The sequence below is a fragment of the Ostrea edulis genome, chromosome 5 (assembly GCF_947568905.1).
Source record: "Ostrea edulis chromosome 5, xbOstEdul1.1, whole genome shotgun sequence".
In the NCBI taxonomy this organism is placed as follows: domain Eukaryota; kingdom Metazoa; phylum Mollusca; class Bivalvia; order Ostreida; family Ostreidae; genus Ostrea; species Ostrea edulis.
In genome coordinates this window covers 26,286,621-26,307,549 of record NC_079168.1, presented here as the reverse complement: position 1 = coordinate 26,307,549, position 20,929 = coordinate 26,286,621, and the positions used below count along the sequence as shown (strand labels likewise).

The following is a 20,929-nucleotide window of genomic DNA, read 5'->3' as shown; positions in this document are numbered from 1 at the left end:
CAGTACCAAAACCTGAAATCTTGACACTAATATTCACAGTGTGATGATTATAAATAATAAATCCAATTGACAATATGATGAGGAACAAAATTTAAATACACCATATGAAGATGATGAATGATATTTCCGGACATTTCTTTTGATTTACGATGTGACTTAATCGTATCATCATAACTGTATTTTGTGTGTAAAAATAAAATTCAATTATCTATTTGTATATATTATAGCTTTTAGATTAGTCGGCATATTGTTACCATTAGTTAACATAAATAAATGTTCACCTGTAATGTTTAAATATTTTTTGAAATTAAAGTGTCGTTTGAAAATAAGAATAAAAACTGAAATTAACGGCGTTTAAGTTAGACAATGGCCTCTATAGATATATGTACATAAAACTTTTATGATTTAATGAATCCCAATCACAATGTACGGTGAAAACGATTGATGGATACATTTTTTTCTCTTCAGATTATGGAATTAAATGAGATTACGCGCATATCAGTATACATTTCTCAGCATTTATGATAATAATAAAAATATGTAAATCTTAAAACATGGAGAGAGGGTTTGAGTTTAAAAAACAATTGAATTTACAATGACAAAGGAAAATAATTTAGAACAAAGAAGAAACTGATTATGAACATTTGACGCATGAAATTTGTCATTGATTAAGATGATTGTCAAAAATAGACGATTAAACCACAAAGTAGGGATTCCTCACGAGGAAATGGTTTACATTGCTGATCCAGTCTATTTTTGGGACACCCAATCAAAGGAAGCAGATTTGATGACGTATAGAGAAATCTGGTATAAAATTGTTGTGAATGAAGGGGATAGTACCAGACAATCTCAGGAATTGTTTCATTTATACTGTTCCAGTACTCCAAAAGGTAAGAACCGTAAACAGAACCATCTAAATACTTTTAAAATGTGTATATTGGCTGTTCAATGTATAATTTAGATAATACATGTAACTGTATTATGTTTTAGATAAGCTGACCTAATGCATATCATTCTAAAAGATTTTTTTAACAAAAAGAAAAGAAAAAGAAATCCCACGCATGATACCACGCTTTAAGATAACACGGTTTTTTTTTAAAATATAAAATACTTGTGTTGAAAAGCACTAATTTGGCATATTTCTTTACTGTCGTAATAATCTACACTACAGAACTTTTGTAATCAAAAACATTTAGGAAGCATTTTGAGCGCTTACTTTCCATGTTAAACATGGGGATTTGACAAAGTTTATTGGAATGGAAATGTTGAGAAACATTATATTGAATCTTTTTTTGTGTGTGTGTGGCTAATTTTCGTGGTAAACAATATTTTCTATATTTCATGCGGATTCTGTAATTCTAGAAGTGCAAAGCGTAACCTCGAAATTAAATATGATCATCTAAATTTTTTCTAGAAGATTAAATTCATCATTTTACCCTGTGAAACCGCAAAGAAAGCAAACACCTTTAATTCAACCTGAATAATTGAAAAACACAATACTTTCAAAAAAGGAGTGAAAAATCAATTGAATTCCAACCAACCCTTTCACCTGTTCGTCTTTATCTTGTAGGTCAATATGTACCGATATTGTGTAGTTGTTCTTTTGGCTGCTTGTGCGGCTGCCATCCCAAGAGCCCACAAACATGGTCATATTGGTCATGGACCAATTCACGGTCAGCCCATTCACCAAGGTCCTGGACTACAGAATAACTTCCTTTGGAACGGTATAAATGGCGGACGTCGTTTCACAGCATCCGGTGGTCACGTGTCAAAATCCCTCACCCATCATGGCAAATCAATCCACGTGGATGATGGACGCAGCACCGCTACCGCCACCGCCCATCACGACGGCACATTCAGCGCTAACGTTGTTCCCAACCAATTTAGGGGCGGTGTTCATCCTGGAGCTGTGCGCCCTCTGGGAGCTCTCGGACCTTTTGGTCAACGTGGACCTTATCCTCCATACAGTCCTTATGGTCATTTTAACCCTGCTGGTCATCTTGGCCGAGCTGGGAGACACTACTTCCCCAGAGTCCACGGGGGTTCGGTACATCCTGGACGTCGTGGCCGAGTAAGTATCCTTAAAACAACATTTCATCTTTCTTTTTCAATACATATCTTATCTTTCTTTTACGAAGAACATATTCAATGTATAAATTTCAAACATATTGATATGATAAATATAATTTATGTTTCATTTACAGAAAACATACTAAAGGAACGGTGTTCAACAGGGAATGGTATAGGAGTAATATGTGTGTCTGGTATAATGAAATTAAAACTATTACACGAATTGATTGGTTTTTGTTATATATGGGATCAGTTATTAAAGTTTTAGAATGACCTTTTAAAACGTTGATAAGAAATGATAAAACCGTAACCACATTTTCCAGCTGTTAATCAAGAGCGTATTTGTCACCATTATCAAAATGTTAATAGATGAATATATTATGTATATACCACATCATGTATTTACCACATCAGTAAATGATACGTAAAAAGAATTATGAAATAAGACACCGATACTAAATAGTACATTTACGCTCAGTTACATGTATACTGTATTTAAAAAAAATAATCAGGAACCGTTCCCTCGATTTCGGTAGTCCATTCTTAACCATAAAAATGTGCATTTCAGTACACATGTACTTAATCACTAACTAGTATTGTAGTTTGATATGGTAGATAACGAACAGCGATCAATCTCATAACTCCTATAAGGAATACAAAATAAAGTGTTGGGCTGTAATATCAAGTACTACAGAAATTCGAAAGTTTGATTCATTATGACGAAAACTTTGATTCATCTTGGCAAACACTTGAAACTTTAATTAGATTTACAATGAGATAAACTACTACAGGTATAACTATAATATATTTACGTGGGGTTTTTGGCCTTTGATACATATACAAATCGTAATGATTTCCTCATGAATGAGATACGATTGTGAACAATGCGCGTACATATCTTGATAAAGTTAGTACATCTATTTTTATTAATGACTGGGAATTCCGACAGAAATGAAAGTAGAAAATAAATATACAAGATTCAATTTCCAAAAAAAAAAAAAAAAAAAAAAAAATACGTGAGGGCACGAACCACGACATTTCACATCTGCAATGAAGCGCTAATGCTTTTTATTGATTGGTTGTATATTGTTTAACGTCCCACTCCATATGGAGACGTCACCATTGCCGGTGAAGGGCTGCTCGGCGCTTATTGCCTTTGAACAGGGAGGGATCTTAATTGTGCCACATCTACTGTGGCACAGGGCCTGTTTTTTGCGGTATCATTCGAAGGACTGTCCCATTTAGTCGCTTCGTACGACAAGCAAGGGGTACTGAGGACCTTTTCTAACCCGGACACCCACGGAACCGCTCTTTAAGAAGGAATATAGATCATTTGTGGGTAAGTTTGGACTTCACTGACCCAGTAGTTAAATTCCCAGTGATACACATACACACTAGATTTGAATTTTCAGCATGATGCATACTGGAAAACACATATTCAAAACAAACATGAAAAATTATACAGTCGTTTAAATACCATGCGTATCCTAAAAACATTCCAAGTCGTGACACTTTGATCAGAATGTATTTCTCTTTCGACCTGTAATGGAATATGGATGCAGAGTTTGGGACAATTGGACTGAAAGTGTGTCTGAGCTACTAGGCTGCACGAATAATTACTAGAAAGAGAATGGATTCTTAAAGGAAGTGCATTATATAAGAAATTGGGACGGAATAAGCTATCAGAAAGAAGAAAAGTTCATACTCGTAAGTTGATTTCATTCAATGATATTGTCTATGGTAAAGCACCTGACTATCCTCAGAATATTCTATAATTATATGTCCCTTCACTGCAAAATCATAATAACCTAACAATTTCAATTCTTTGGGCAAGAACAAGTTCCCATTATACGAATAGTTTTTGCCCTTCTAATTTTAGAATGAGAGGTGAAGATAACGAACAGTGATCAATCTCATAACTCCTATAAGCAATACAAAATAGATAGTTGGACAAACACGGACCCCTGGACACACCACAGATGGGATCAGGTGCCTAGGAGGAGTAAGCATCCCCTGTCGACCGGTCACACCCGCCGTGAGCCCTATATCCTGATCAGGTTAACGTATATAATTCGACATTAAAAGTTAGTCTCCTTATTTTCAAAGGCTATCAAATACAGGTTTTACAACAAGAAAATTTCATTCATTGTCAATTTAAAAATAACGCAAGTGACTCAAATGCTGAACTCTTTAATCATGTTTTCAATGAAAACCCATGCTGTCAAAAATGTAGATTTCCCACTGATAATGTAATTCATTTATTATATTGAACAACGTGATAATCCTTCTATTTAATTCTATTTCTAAAATGTGACTTAATGCGCAAAATCTACTTCAATGTGTGCATGCTTACATAAAAAAATCAAGAATATTCAATCAAATTCAATATGAATGTAAAATATGTAAGAAATATTTACAAACCGTTTTTTTTTTTTTTTTTTTTTTTTTTTTGCCAGAATAATTTGCTTACATCAAATAACAATTTATTACATCATGGATCGATTTCTTAAAAATCGCTAGAATGGGTATGCAATTCGTTAGAACGATCCACGAACAAACGAGAAAATCGGTATAACGATTTACAGGACTGTGTTTGTGTGGTTTATTTTATAGAACGACCCAAACTTGGCAGAATGGATCCTTGGATAAGTTATTTAGATCAAAAGGACGATGTCCTCTGCACAGGGAAATAAACATAAAACACATCATTCAAACAGGTGAGGGTCACATGAAAAATATTGTGACGCAGAATTGATATTAAATTATTTCTATACTCTGATTTCACTCTTTGACGTTAGCGGATCATAATTTCGAACATCATTTGCATCTGTACACGCACAGAGACGTATTCGTCACTCTACAGAGGACATAGCATATGTCGTAATCCCAAATGATCATCAATCGAGATGAAACATCGACAGAAACGTAAAGGTGGTCTGGTTTAAGTTATAAATTGTTGACATCATTTAAAATTTGCTCATACTAACTTTAGCTCTATGCACTAATTAATAACTTGTCATTACGTAGTTTCGCGGCACATTTAAGATATTTACCTAAATTACTCAGTTCTTTGATGTTATTTAAGCTCAGTCAATTTAAATACGCTTGGTTTTACATATTAGAATTGTTTAATATATTTTTTTCTTAATTCATTATAAAGAGGGCATCTTAAAATGAAATGGAATTCGTCTTCAATATTATTTGGATTACAGTATTTACAAATCCTCATATTTCTGGGAATATTATCAAGTCTACCGGTGACGAGGTTCTATAACGAGTAATAAGCTGCTTACTATAGGAGTCTATTGGTTTTGTTAGATAATACTGTACACAAAAATTGTCAACAAGGTGCCGGTATAGCATACACTTTGATGAACTTTAAAAACTACACATTATATTTTGTCTGTATATATCTAACATTTTGTGTTCGATAATTTTATAAACATCTTGGTTCCTATTGTAGTCCCACAAGTAAGTTAAACCCAGATTAGACAATTCATCTTTTATATTAGATAACCAGTTATTATTATAAGTGTCTTCGTAACAAGCCTTTAAAGTACAACTGTCTGTGTTCTTCAGTTTTAATTTATCTCAATACATAAAGGTAATCTTCCTAATTCGCAGTAAACCATATTGTTACATGTCTTTCTTTTGCAAAAACCAATGTGTACTTTCTCAACATCTGGAGCTTTATGGAATCCTCATATTTCAGATCCATAGGATAATACGCTAATAACATATATGTAAAAAACCGAATATTTAGTTTCTACATTAAAACAATGATTTTTAAGACTATAATAATTATTGATTGCAAACAAGCTTTTCTACCTTGCTCAGCAGCATGCCTTTGCGTTTTCAAACATTTACCATTGTAACACATAAGCATTCCTAAATAATTCAATTCATTTACAATATCCAAAAGAACATCATCATAATACCAGTTTTCATTGTCTTCAACTTTACTACCATTTTTACATATGATTATTTTGGTTTTCTGCACATTAACACTCAAATACCATTCTTTCGTGTAATTAGGAAAAGTATTTATAAGCCAACAGCGCTCTCAGACAACAAAACCATATCATCAGCGTACCTAAGAAGAAAAATATTTATTAAATGTATATCAATACTCGGGAAATCTTCTCGTATAAAGCTATTTTCAATATCGGTAACATACAATGAGAAGATTATTGGTGATAAAACTTCACCTTACATAAGGCCCACTTCATTACAAAAGTATTCACTTAAAAAGCCGTCGTACTTTACATTCTTGTAAAGAGACTGTATAATCTATACGAATTTTCCTTGTATTCCTAAATGTAACAATTTGTACCAAAGTTTTGTTCTATTTACAGAAAAACCCACGAAAGTCTGTACTTACAATAATAGATAATCTTGCGGGTTGTCAATGTCCTTTAGTATCTTTTCACGATTTCTGTGAGCTCTTCGCTTCAATATAATGCCTATAGCCATGTTTATGCAAACTTAGGATGATCTTAGGACAAGGGTTATGCTGTCATAACGTTAGGATGAATTTAGGACGTGTCCTAAATTTAAGAAAGCTTCGAGAGCCTGACATCCAAGACGTACTTATGACACGTCTTAGTCCTAAGACAGCTTCGTGAACATGCCTGCAGGTTCCGTGGTCCTCAGACCAGTCAGTCACATTTTCAAGATATGTTCATGGGAACGAAAAGTGGGGCCCATAACAGACTTTTCTAATTTTTAAAAGTTTTTCTACTTATATTATTTTACAATACATATGTATCTTTCTTTCAAACAACGCATTCATCTCTTTCTTTGCCAACACGTGTATCGTAGTTTTACAATATCTCACTTGTACCATTCAACATACATGTACTATCATTATTATTTCATTATTACTATTATCATATAAGGCATATATATAAGGCATAAATTCATACTAAAACTGAGGGTTTTTCTTAGTGATAATGTAAAGAGTTTGAAATGAAATGGGTCTCAAAAACTCAGTCTTAGAAGCATTTGGGAAACTGCTGAACATAAAAGACTGCACAGAAATAAGGTCAAAATGTAATGTCAAATAATTTCCAACATTATACAATGAATTTATCAAATTGTACTAACGACTAAAAATTATAATATATAAATATTGCATGTACTTGAGGGTAACATTGAAAATTTTCACTCCGAGAAAACCAGTGTCAACCGAGGCGTAGGCGAGGTTGACAATGGTTTCTCGACGGGTGAAAATTTTCAGTGTTACTCTCAACAACATGCAGTATTTGTTTTATTATACTGAATGTTATATAATCAACAAAGCAGAAAAAACTTGCGTTTATTTACATTTGATCAATCACTGTATGAAATTTCGTATATCGATGCGGTTATTCGCGTCTTTTACAAACGCTCAAGCGACGTCGTCTAACAATCTACGGCGAACCGTACGCGCATAAATTTGACGCATGTGATAATTTTTTATAATATCACCCGTTGTCAAGTACTGTTACCCGTTGCTAGATACTATAACCCTGGAGCGCGTGCTTTCTGTTCTCAGAGGGTAACAATGTTTTTTCAAATGCTTCTCAACCAATCAGATTCGAGTATTTTAAATGAAAGTATAATAAATCGCCGTAGATTGTTAGACGACATCGTTTGAGCGTTTGTAATAAACGCGAATACCCGTAACGATATACGAGATATCGCATGACAGTGATTGGTCAAATGTAAACAGACGTAAGGTTTTTCTGCTTTGCTGTTTATATAACATTCAGTATAATAAAACAAATATTACTTGTAGTTGAGGGTAACATTGAATATTTTCACCCCTCGATAAACCATTGTCAACCTCAGCTACGCCTCGGTTGACAATGGTTTTCTCGGGGTGAAAATTTTCAATGTTACCCTTAACTACATGCAATATTTATATATTAACGAATCATAAATTGTACAAAAGAATTAATCCTTTTAAGAAACGTTTCGTTCAAAACTATTACGCTAAATCGTTCTAACACCAAATTAAATCGTTCTATTAATTCACTATAATCTAAAATAGTTCTATCTAATTTCGAAATCGTTCGAACGATTTACTATCACGTTTTTCTATTTTCTTCCAATGGCACTAATAGGCTATTGTAGACATGTGATAAATGTGAGTGTTATCGATTGATGTTTTCCGCCACACTCAACAATTTTTCAGTTATCTGATGGCACTCAGTTTTCATTGGTGGAAGAGAGAACCAAGATACAATGTACCTGGGAAGAGACCACCGACCTTCCGAAAGTAAACTGGGAAACTTTCTCACTTACCGGCGCGAGCAGGATTCGAACCCGCGCCAACAGAGGTGAGAGGCCGTGTGATTTTGAACGCGATGCTCTGAGTCGCGATGCTCTGAGTCGATCGAATGACTAACAATTACCAATAATTAAATTCAAATCCTCGTTTTAGGTGCTCATAGATATAAGATCAAAACTATTAAACTGATTATGAAGCTATTAAGTTGGTAGAATACTTTGCGACTTCAGAATTGCTATAATTATTCTAATCACTATGAATATGTTGATAACCTATGTTGAACGTTTTCAACAATCATTTACTGAAGTTATAACCACGTGTAGAAAGATTTACTACGTGGTGAAAACTGTAAACTACTATGCCAAAAACTTTATTTACTGTTTGAATCACATGCGTCCACTTACTATTAAATAGGTGTAGATCTTGTGTACATGTAATGTTTGCGATGAGTTCACATGAACTAGCAAACTGTGTGTAAATCAGCATTAGATATTTACAAGCAATGTGGGTACATTTTGAAGACAGAGAAGGAGATGGAACTTTCGTTATGATAAAGTCATAGGTCTCCCCATTCCTTGTTCAAATGCCACTTAGAATATTTGAAGTTACTGATATAGCAGAAGTAACAACTATTTCTTAAAGAGGGCATGGTGCAACAATTTTGAGGAATATTTTGAACATTATGTAAATTTTGTTACGCGTTCACATGACTGAAACACACCAGGAGTAAGTTTACTCATATGTATCTAGTCTGAATAAAATGTAAATTTTGCATTATGAGTGAAAATACTTAGGTACCAATCTTGTCTACTTACTAATCTATTTTTATATAACCAGGCATATCCTGGATTAAATATAGGATTCAGAATCCTATTCCCTGTATTATGAATAAGTGTATGCTCCTTAATAGGGTATAAAAATCTGTATTATAGTTTAAATTAGACACACAATGACATGTATACACTTAAAGTTATCAAGTAATTCTTTATACAAAAACGCATCGGCGTTAGAGGCCAATTATCTATTGAAAACAGTGGTCTAACGCGTCTTCCATGGCTCTCTCATAAAGTCAATTCCACGTTAAACACTTTCGGCCATAAATACATTTGCACACACAACTATCCTTCTGCTGTCGGCCAGTAACTAAGGAAATTTAGGCGAATATCTAAATTATTTAGACAAATTCAAGTACAGAGCTGGTGGGTCTCTGCACTGGATCCGATGAGGGTGCTCCCTCCGTACCTCCTTTGACGCGTCCTCAACAGTCTTCAAGAAGACCATCTCCCCGATTTTACTGAGGGAGATCCGAGGGTCGATCGACCACAGATGAAGAATAGCTAGCTATCTTCAAGAAGCACTCCCCCCGACTATACTGTGGGGATCCGTGGGCGATCGACTCTAGGAAGAGGGGTTGGACCCATCCACCACCTTCTGGAGGACCTAACCATCCCCGTTCCCCGTTCGCCTCGCCGCAACAAACCTAGTATAGCAGGGCCCCTACTGGGCAGTCTGCACTATAAATCTACAACATCATCATGAAATCGTATGCTGTTCACTAAGATATCATGTGTAACTATAGAAAACCTAAAATAAATAAATGAAATCTTCTATTGATAGAATATCCTCATAAAAAATTGATATACATCTGGTTGAAATTTCTAGTTTCTGGAAACTGTCCCATTCTAACCTTTAACCTTCCTCTATCCCTGTCAGACACCCCCTTTTATACAGTTAATTTAAGGCAAAACGTTTTATGAAAATCATAAGTACTTCAAGGACCTCTTCCCGCCATGACGCGGGAATAACATCGAAACGACTGATTTATCAATGAATCTTAAAACTAGGGGGAACTGTCAATATCCGATTAGACTATGTAATCCTCGAGAGCTGTGTAAACACATTATTAGTATGTATTTTGTTGTACATTTTATACAGAATGAACCGAAAATAATGCGGAAATACTATCCGACAATTTCATTAATTGATTTTACATGCAATTAGCAGGAAGACAAAACTCTGCTCATTTCCCTCTTTCGCTGGCTCATTTATCCAGGACTTTTCAACAAGACTGGTGGAGATGATACTAGATTTACTTGGTCTGAGGTTGCTTGTCCACTCCCGCCAATTTGACTGTTTCAGCGACACAAACAGAACAGATTCCTGCATTCTCACCCACGGGTAAGTAAATGTTTGACTGCAAAACTTGAGGAGGGATTCATAATCTTTGGAATGTTTAAGTGCTTAGAATTTGAAGCGTTATCATACTACTGTAAACTGCATCAATATACTGACAGCGATTTGTCTGGTGTTTTTGTTTCAATATACCGACAGCGATTTGTCTGGTGTTTCATAATGTTTCAATATATTGACAGCGATTTGTCTGGTGTTTTTATGTTTCAATTTGTCTGGTGTTTTTATGTTTCAATATACTGACAGCGATTTGTCTGGTGTTTTTATGTATCAATATACTAACAGCGATTTGTCCGCAGTATTATTATGTATCAATATACTAACAGCGATTTGTCCGCAGTATCATTATGTTTTAAATATGGAGGCCTTTGGTTTGGTTCTTGATCATAGCACGGTGTCAAATCATACATGGCGATTGTTCCTTCTCCACTCGCCTGACAGTACGGGCGAAAATCACGGGGTTTTCGGATATGACCTTATAATGGGGGTCCAGCATCACGGTATATGTTGGCAAGATAAAACAAGAGGCCCATGGGCCACATCGCTCACCTGAGTCACCTTGGCACATATTTAAAGATGTTTCCTATATATTCGCAAACTTTTTATCCCTATTTTGGCCCCATCCAATCCCCGGGGGTCATGATTTGAACAAACTTGAATCTGCACTATGTCAGGAAGCTTTCATGTAAATCTCAGCTTTTCTGGCTCAGTGGTTCTTGAGAAGATTTTTAAAGATCTTTCATATATATTTGTATGTAAAACTTTGATCCCCTATTGTGGCCCCATTCTGTCCTCGGGGGACATGATTTTAACAAACTTCAATCTGCACTATGTCAGAAAGCTTTCATGTAAATATCAGCTTTTCTGGCTCAGTGGTTCTTGAGAAGAAGATTTTCTCTATATATTTGTATGTAAAATTTTGATCCCCTATTGTGGCCCCATCCAACCCCGGGGGCCATGAGTTTAACCAACTTGAATCTGCACTATGTCAGGAAGCTTTCATATAAATGTCAGCTTTTCTGGCCTAGTGGTTCTTGAGAACAAGATTTAAAAATGACCCCATCCTATTTTTGCATTTTTGTGATTATCTCCCCTTTGAAAGGGACATAGCCCTTCATTTGAAGAAACTTGAAAGCCCTTCACTCAAGGATGCTATTGTCCAAGTTTGGTTGAAATTGACCCAGTGGTTTTGGAGAAGAAGTCGAAAATGTAAAATGTTTAAGGACAGACGACGGACAACAGGCGATCAGAAAAGCTCACTTGAGCTTTCAGTTCATTTGAGCTAAGAAGGCCCATACTGATACTGTCCCGAGCGCCACGCATGTACAACACTTGACGTTTCTATATGAATGGGAAAAAAAGTAAAACCACAAGCGAAATACAAACTAACGATAAAATTCTCATTCTATTAAATAGTCATGCACCAGATCACGTCCACATTATTCCCATTTAGATCAGGAAGAAAATTCTGAATGAGCGATTGGTCATTACATGTACATGTATACGTTATTTGTGAGAAATATGTATACAATATCTATAAATGGTGTTTGCATCATCAGACGTTTGAATATAGACGCGCCTTATCACGTCCACATCTTTCCCATTTAAAAAGGAAGAAAATTCAGAATGAGCAATGGCTATATTGCATTGGTTATTACATGTATGCGAGTATTACAGTTACAACATGTCTGTAAATTGTATTTACGACATTTTGAAAATGTAATTGAAAGGGGTTGAATTATCATCATTGTTCGTGGGGGATTGATGTTCGTGGATTTCGAGGGTCATTGTTACCCACGAATTTACGTGTCCTCGAACATTTTTTTAAAACCAAGTAGAGTTATCTCTCTTAGTGACATCGTATCGCTTACCCACGAAATTACGTCTCCACGAACCAGCAGAATTTTGTTTACCCACGAACATTGTCCCCCACGAAAAAATGATTCCACAGTATGTTTCAAGCCCTCATTTATTTATAGAAGGCAAACTCGAAATAAACTTATGACACTTTTGAAAATCTTTAAGTAGTCGTAGTTAAAGAAACAAGAAAGCGGGAGTATCAGTTCCGATAGCGACTCGGAATCAAGCGATTCAGAAAGGGATCAAATTATATTTGTTTCCAAGCACGTATCATATACGAATAAAAATGTCTTAAACACTTCTGGTGTTAATCACAATACTTGTCTCAATAGTTCAAGTGAACATATGAGATCAGGTGATTTAGGGACAATTTATACTTTTAGTGTTGACAATAATAGACACTCACTACAGCAAGAAACATTTTCTTCTGTTGAACTTCAGAATAGCTCTAACACAAATTCCTTTGCAGATTATTCGAACGTAAATATAAATAATCCGTCAAGAAATAGTGAATCGAGCCGGTCTACATTCAGTCCACAAATCCGTCACTCAGTCCGGGTAGGAATGTTGCTGCGTTAGTCTTTAAATGGAATTGGCGGGAATCTTGCTTATATAGCACCTAAACCAGTAAAACAACTCACAAGATACTCACACCCATACACAAACCATACTGACCTTTCACACTCCTCTCTCTGCCAATCAGCGTTCATCCCGATGAATATGAAATAAATAAATAATTTCAAAATTAAGGATAATCTCCCTCACGCATAGCTCTTATCCTTAGACGAATTTGACTCCACTTTTTGGCACACTGTTTTTCCCTGTAATAGTTCTAAAACTTCATTGTTATTTCGGATTTCAAACATTTCGGTTGAGCATCACTGAAGAGACATTATTTGTCGAAATGCGCATCTGGTGCATCAAAATTGGTACCGTATAAGTTTTACATTATGACCCCTGGATTGAGGCCTCTGCTGGTGGACTGTTAGTCCCCGAGGGTCTCTACAGCCCAGTAGCTAAGTACTTCGTTTCTAGCTTGAAAATATTCGGATGTATATTTAAAGTAATTCCACCCTCCGGTGATGTCATCAGATTTTGCAAAATCAATGATTTATTTAGATTTATGCATGATAGGAACAAAAATTTTGTTGGAGTCTTTTCCTATAGTTATTGTAAAAAATCTTGTTAAAAATGAAATATTTCAAAAGTTTAAGTTATAGATGAATAATCAATATATTGAATCCAAGGGCAATAACTCTGTTTCTATTGATTTCTTTATCAAGTCTATAATGCGGTGATTTCCTTTATTTTTTACATACATTTTGTATATTTTTGTGAAGATAGTTTCATGAAATTGTTATGAATGCTACTATATCGTCATAACCAGTTTTTATGAGATTTTGATAACGCTGTTTAATGAAAATTGCAATTTTCTGACGGTGATATATAATTCTGATTGTGCACGTCTCACATCTTAAAAAGTGTGATGACCTATGTATTTTATTTGATAATTTGTTAGTTTTAACTCTAATGAATGGAAATAAATACACATTTTAAACTTGTATCAGATAAAACTGCGAGTGTGGAGTTACCTTAATTGCAGTTATAAAATTCAGAAATTCATTTCAAAATTAAGGATTATCTCCCTCACGCATAGCTCTTATCCTTAGACGAATTAAAATATAGAAATGTTCTACGAAATAAGTTTATTTAATTTCGTATTCATTACTTTAATTAGAAATCAGTTGACAATGCTCAGATGAAGAACGCCTATATATAAATATCGTAAGATTCGTGTACCTGTATAAAATGATATTGATTTAGAAAATTTAGAAATTCATTTCAAAATTAAGGATTATCTCCCTCACGCATAGCTCTTATCCTTAGACGAATTTGACTCCACTTTTTTGGCACACTGTTTTTCTCTATAATAGCTCTAAAACTTCATTGTTATTTCGGATTTCAAACATTTCGGTTGAGCATCACTGAAGAGATATTATTTGTCGAAATGCGCATCTGGTGCATCAAAATTGGTACCGTATAAGTTTTACATGAAACGACTTACGATGAAATGAGTAACGTAATGAAATTATATTAGTATGTTAAATATGAATTATTTCATCCTGTGACATATATAAATCACGGACATATCACATAAAACAATTATCACCTGATTATTTATACTGATTAATATAAATCATGGACACTTCACATAATACAATCATCAAAGGATTCTTTATACTGATTAATATTCCAATATCACCTGCATATGGTGTTTATATCTCTTAACTGATTCGATACGCAAAAGCTTGTGCTGTGTATGGTCAGTTTTTAAATCAAGGCAGGCTACTGACGAATAAGTTGATGGTGCAGGGGTTTCAACAGCCTTGTTTAAAGTCAGCATATCGCAAATTATATGGTCGTTATAACGATCTAGTTTGCGAATACAACCTTTCATTGGGTCAGATGCTGTCTGACGTGTTTCATATCGAATGTTAAGCCGTTCTTGACACACTGATATCGACTACGGATAACTTCGTTTATATGATCAAGATATAGGCCCCACGGCGGGTGTAACCGGTCGACAGGGGATGTCTACTCCCCCTAGGCATCTGATCCCACCTCTGGTGAGTCCAGGGGTCCGTGTTTGCCCAAATCGTTATTTTGTATTGCTTATAGGAGTTACAAGATTGATTACCGTTCGTTATCTTCACCTTTTATATAGATAACGTACATAATACAATTATCACCTGATTCTTTATACTGATTAATATAAATCACGGACACTTCACATAATACAATCATCACGTGATTATTTTTATTGATTAATGCAGACGTCTTTGGATTGAAATAATTTTCCATAAAAGTACTTTTTTTTTAAAAATAAATGTGATAAATTATCTAATTGATTGATTGAATTGGCTGATGATATGTATCGATGGCATGCATATCAGCTTTGAAATTAAGTATCTGTGACGTATTATGAAAATGCTGTTTATATTTACCAGCGTTTTAATACTGTTTTACATAACACGTAAATATAAGTAAATGTAGTAACTATTTCTCTTTCAAGTTGTTGAGAAATGGCAGCTGTTGGGAGGAGGACGAGAGGTGCATACGATGTAGCAGCGCCAAATCCTCACAGATTACGCAGACCAAATCCACAGTCTCAAGGTTCGCCAACTCCTTCAACCTCTCGTGGTAACGCAGGGCCAAGGTCACACGCAAACAGAGCCCCTGTACCACATGTGCCCGTGAGTGCAGCACCGTTTTGCGACGACCTCAGTCCGCCCACGCCACATTCTATCGGAGCGGTGTCACCTCACTGTTACATAAACTTGCTCATGAATCATGAAGATCCCAGAAACATGTACACGTGCAAAAAGCACAAAGGCGAACCACTGGAACATTACTGCGAGTCATGTCACGTGGTGGTGTGCAATTCCTGTATGACTTCCGAGGAGCACCGGCGGCATCTATGTACCATCTTGTCCGATGTGTTTGAAGAGAAAAAAGGTTACCTTATGACTTTTCTGAAAACACTGGAGGAAAGTACAATGAAAAAATTGGAAACCCAATTGCAATCCTCAGTTGACAATGTTTCTAGATATGAAGAGAAAGTAGAGTGTATAGAATCGACAATTAAATCTGAAAAAGATATGCTAAAGAGCGAAATCGATCGAGTTTTCTGTGTGGTCGAAAACGAACTATCCGTTATGAAGCAGTTAGACATGGGGAAACTGGAGAGCGAACAAGGAAAAGTTAAATCTCAAATGAAAACTGTGCAAAGCTTCATAGCTGAAGCAAAACGACATATCAAAGGCCATGACAAGTTTCGCCTGCTGCAATTCATGAATGAACTACCTTCACCCGAGGACATGACTCGAAACTGTCTTTGTATGAAAGTCGAACCACCGACCTACGAAAGCGCGGAAAAAGATTTTAATCTGTTGAACACTTTTTGTGGATCTGTCTCTGCTAGCAAACAATTGCCAGACCACCACAGTCCACTGGTATCGCCAAGGTTCTTTCGGAGACTACAAAGACAAATGTCACGGACGTTGATGCATCTTCCGTTTGTCATCAAATCATTTGAGATTGGACTTCAATGGGATTTAAATTTAAGTCCTTGCAAATCAAAGCAAGATTGCATATGGGCCGGTTATAAGCAATGTAAGATAGTATTGATCGATAGCAATGGACAGAAAATGAAGAAAATTAAATTTGGATTCCATGTGGAAGATTTTTCAGAATCAAAAAGCAAAGACATCTTTGTTACTGTATTTAAAGATAAATGCATTAAGAGGTGTACACCGAAAGGAAAGGTAAGGAAATTTTTAGACACTGCAGATTGGTCACCATTGGGAATATGCACTGACCGGAATGGCGACTTACTTGTGTCCCTGACCAAAGACGGTGTAGGAAAAGTAATGAGATTTGGAACAGAAAAGAATGTCATTCAGGACGTAATTCCACAACGACAAGGGGTACCACTGCTAAGCAAACCTCATAGGTTAACCGAAAATGCAGACCACGCCATCTGTATTCTCAACGTAACGGAGAGAAACATAGTCATTCTACATGGAAACATGTCCTACAAAGCGATATACGATGGATCGGGAGACAGGCGGAAGCAAGCCCAGTTCTATCCAACAGCACTATGCACAGACAAGCGATGCCATATCTTAGTGACGGATCACAACAACCACTGCATTGATTTGCTTGATAGAAATGGGAAGTTCATGATGTACCTCGTCCGAGAGGACAAAATAAATAATCCTCGCTCACTGTGTGTGGATGGGGACGGGATGGCATGGGTGGAATACCTCAATGGAAGAGGCGGGTTCAAGATCCTTATGTATTTATCATAACTGTGTCAAACGGTTTTAGAAACTTATACATTTATTACACTCGTGTGTCAAATATTCTATCCTGATTGGTCGAGAAACATTTGAAAAATAAAATGTTTGTGAAACACTGATACCCCGTATGATTAAACTCCGAGGTCAAGAGGTGAAATATGATTGATTGATTGAATATTGTTTAACGTCCCTCTCAAGAATCTTTCACTCATATGGAGACGTCTGTGTGAAATATGACCAACAAACTAAAAAAAGGGGGAGGGGCATTAAATTGTCTCGGTCTGTGAGGAATAAAACCACACAACTCCACCCTGGGTGATGCCATTCAGGAAGGTAAACAATATTTGACAACGTAACATGATACAAAATATCACATGCACCTTTATGCAGGTAGGATTGCTGTGATATTCAGTATCGCAGAAATACACATTTAATGTAATTTATGGAAATGTAATGTACATTCAGAACTGGGACAATAAAAGTATTCATTATACCGTATAACGGGTTATTTTTGCATATCACAAATTTTGCAAAAATATCCCCAAAACACTGTTAATTTTTATTTACGTAGTTCTTTGTTTGCGATTCTCCATGTTTCAAATTGACACTTGATAGTTTTCAATTTTGTACAGAACAGACATTACTGTTACACGTGTTGTCACTCAACAAGTTAACAGGTGCGTGTACCGATTGAGAACACCTGGTCACCGTTTTAAGATAATTAGTACAACATCCGAGGTTGTGCGTTTTTACTCAATGAATTATTCTGTAAAATATGTTACACAGTGGGTATAAATTTTATGCGAATTTAATTGTTTGCAATTCAAAAATACTCGCAAAGAATGCGACAATTGGATTATCGCGCGAGAAAAAAAAACCCGTTATACGGTACTAACCATATCAATATATTACGTCTACTGTTTTGTATAACTTATTCCTGTTAGGCCTAGAGGCAGATAATGAAGTCCATTATCCTTTTGGACAACAGTTAACCTGATTTTGAAAGATCAATTTATTCAGAAGTGGTCTTCTGATATTGATGACTCTTCTAAGGACCAGGTTTATAAACTTTTCAAACATTGTTTTGGTTTAGAGAAATATGTACTTACTCTGCCTGTAAAATTAAGAAAATTATTTATGAAATTTCGCACTTCAAATCACCGATTACCCATAGAGACAGGAAGATGGTATGGTATTCCCCAGAATGAAAGACTGTGTACATTTTGTAATAAAGGAGAAATAGGAGATGAATTCCATTTTATTTTACAGTGTCCAACTTTTTCACAATTAAGGAAAAAATACATAGACAAATTTTTTTTAATGAAAAACCAAATGTTCTGAAGTTTTCAAATCTATTGTCAACTCTAGATATCAAAATATTAAGAAATATCTGTTTTTATTTCTCATATTTTTGAGATTGTCTGTTGTTCTTCGTAATTGTTCTTCTGCTACCTCTTAAACGTATTAGTATTATGCTTATTTATACATACATAGTATTTTATGTTCCCCTCTGGTATCTAAGAAAGCTGTATTGTTCCATATATGAACCTCTGACGATTTTTCTTGCATGTACATTGCATTATATTTATTGTACCCCATGTACCGTTTAACATGATTTGAGCGAAATAAATTGAATTGAATTGAATTGAATTGGTGCAATATGTAACACCTCATGTAGAATATAGAAATGTAAATTGACATAGTTCCCCCTCCTGCATAAATTAGGAGGACAACCAGGGTTGTGAATGATCTGTCGATACATAATCCAACATCTCCAAACTTCCAGTCAGCATTCATGTACATGTATTACATCAAGTCGGCTTCTGTTACCTTGCATACACATTTCATCAAAAGCCACGTTATATATATATATATATATATATATATATATATATAAAGCACTAAAATGACCAACGACACGAACAACCAGATTGTCAAATTTTCGGGACGACCCGTCCCTTCTTCAGGACAAACGAAATGAATTACATAATGTGGCCAATATCAACAGAGAATAATAACAAAAACTACATATAAATACATCTAGCACTACAACTACACTAATCTACAAATGTATTTACAACGCAGACTACATGTTTTTTGGTCTTTAGGCTTGCCAATCAATGTTAAAAGTGGAGCGAATTAGGACATACCTTATTCGTCCAATAATATATATATATATATATATATGTGTGTGTGTGTGTGTGTGTGTGTGTGTGTGTTTTAGTTCTGTTTATTTACGAGTGGAATTAAACGATGTAATTATCACCAAGATTTTCGTGTTCTTTTCTCTTTGTGTGTGTGTGTTTCTGAGTTGTAAAATGATGTGTAGGAATTTAGGAATCATGATGTTTTAAAGCATATGGGTCTTTTGACTTTGGATATACATAATTTCAAATGGCTTATAATTTCAAATTAGATAATTGTGATGAAAACGTTCATTTATGTAACTTTTTTTTTTTTTAAAGAAAATAATAATGTAGTCATAAACAAGGGTTAGAAACGGACTGCTGAAGGTGCTGTACAAGGTGCTAAAGTCATGTTTGCCGATTGTTACTAAAATGAATACAACAGCATTGCCGCTGACAAATTTTAAAAATTCACACGTCTGGCAATCTTTTGTTGCAATTTTGACAGTAGAATTACTTTTGTTTACAAAGAACAAATGGCTGAAACATTGTATCAAAGTAAGAAAAAAAATCATTACTGAGAAATTCTACATAAGTTTCATTAAATTTTATTTGAGGTCGACACTTTTTCACTTTTAGAATTATTTCCTTCCTTCCAGCACAATCCAGTATTTTAGTCAGGGTTTAAACTTTTAAGCAGTGTTAATGTCCTCGTTGACAGTTAATGTATCTTTAATTGGAATGTTTCGTGAAGGGGGGGGGGGGGGGGGGGGGCGGGGGGTCCTCGCAGACAAAATATTACTCCATCCTCACTTATACCGTTAGTATAGATTTTAAAAGTTTTGTTTTTGTTCTTATTTTCAGTGCATGCAACGAATTACGAATCTGTTATTCATACAGGTGAATCGGTATTTTAATCGTCACCATTTCAAATATTGGTATTGAAGAAACATTTGTAAATCCAGTGGTATATTCCTGAGTTATGAATGAATTGATTCTACTGTCATGATTGAATTCAGCGGAAGAAAATAAAACTGGATGGGCCCACTACATCTTAAATTTACAAAAAGAAGACTTGAGATGAGAGGACAGGCACTTCATGTCGAAAAATTCTCATGCTCTAATTTTTGAAAAATGGACACTTATGTTAAAATAAAAACCAATAAAATTTAGGCATGAGGAGTTCGTTGCCCTTAACAGACAATGTCATTTTGTTGAGTTGGTTTTTCAATGTTATATTTATGTACTTGTCAATGAGTCAAAGCTTGTTTTTTCATGCTGGTTTTAAAATGTCATCAACACAAATACGGGTTAACTAAGTGATGACAAGAGGCAGTGCTAAAATAAACTCAACATCGTGCAAATACTATACAATCTCTGATAACCCCCACCCCCAAACAACCCCCGTCAGTACAGCAATGTAAAAGGTGACGATAGCAAATCCTATAAATAATACAAAATCGAGAACAGGGCAAACATAGACCCCTGGCAATATCGGAAGTGGGATCAAGTGACGAGGAGGGGCAGTCATCCCCGGTTAAGCGATC

At 35.3% G+C, this 20,929-nt stretch overlaps 2 protein-coding genes across 3 annotated transcripts; both read left to right on the top strand.

Moving 5' to 3' along the window:
* Nucleotides 1–758: 758 nt before the first annotated feature.
* On the top strand, nt 759–2,293 carry LOC125652724 (uncharacterized). Its single transcript, XM_048882099.2, has 3 exons — nt 759–890; nt 1,571–2,071; nt 2,205–2,293. Exons 1-3 carry the CDS (start codon nt 825–827, stop codon nt 2,214–2,216), a joined length of 579 nt encoding a protein of 192 aa, XP_048738056.1. The 5' UTR covers nt 759–824; the 3' UTR covers nt 2,217–2,293.
* A 7,820-nt stretch (nt 2,294–10,113) lies between these two features.
* LOC125651951 (uncharacterized) lies at nt 10,114–18,901 on the top strand. 2 transcript variants are annotated; one of them, XM_048880798.2, is made up of 3 exons: nt 10,114–10,250; nt 10,346–10,522; nt 15,468–18,901. In XM_048880798.2, the coding sequence occupies exon 3, from the start codon at nt 15,478–15,480 to the stop codon at nt 17,263–17,265; it is 1,788 nt and encodes a 595-aa protein (XP_048736755.1). In that variant the 5' UTR covers nt 10,114–10,250; nt 10,346–10,522; nt 15,468–15,477; the 3' UTR covers nt 17,266–18,901. The 2 variants fall into 2 exon arrangements, with proteins under 2 accessions (XP_048736755.1, XP_048736756.1); XM_048880799.2 differs by having other exon boundaries at nt 10,163–10,250; nt 10,398–10,522.
* The last annotated feature ends 2,028 nt before the right edge of the window (nt 18,902–20,929 follow it).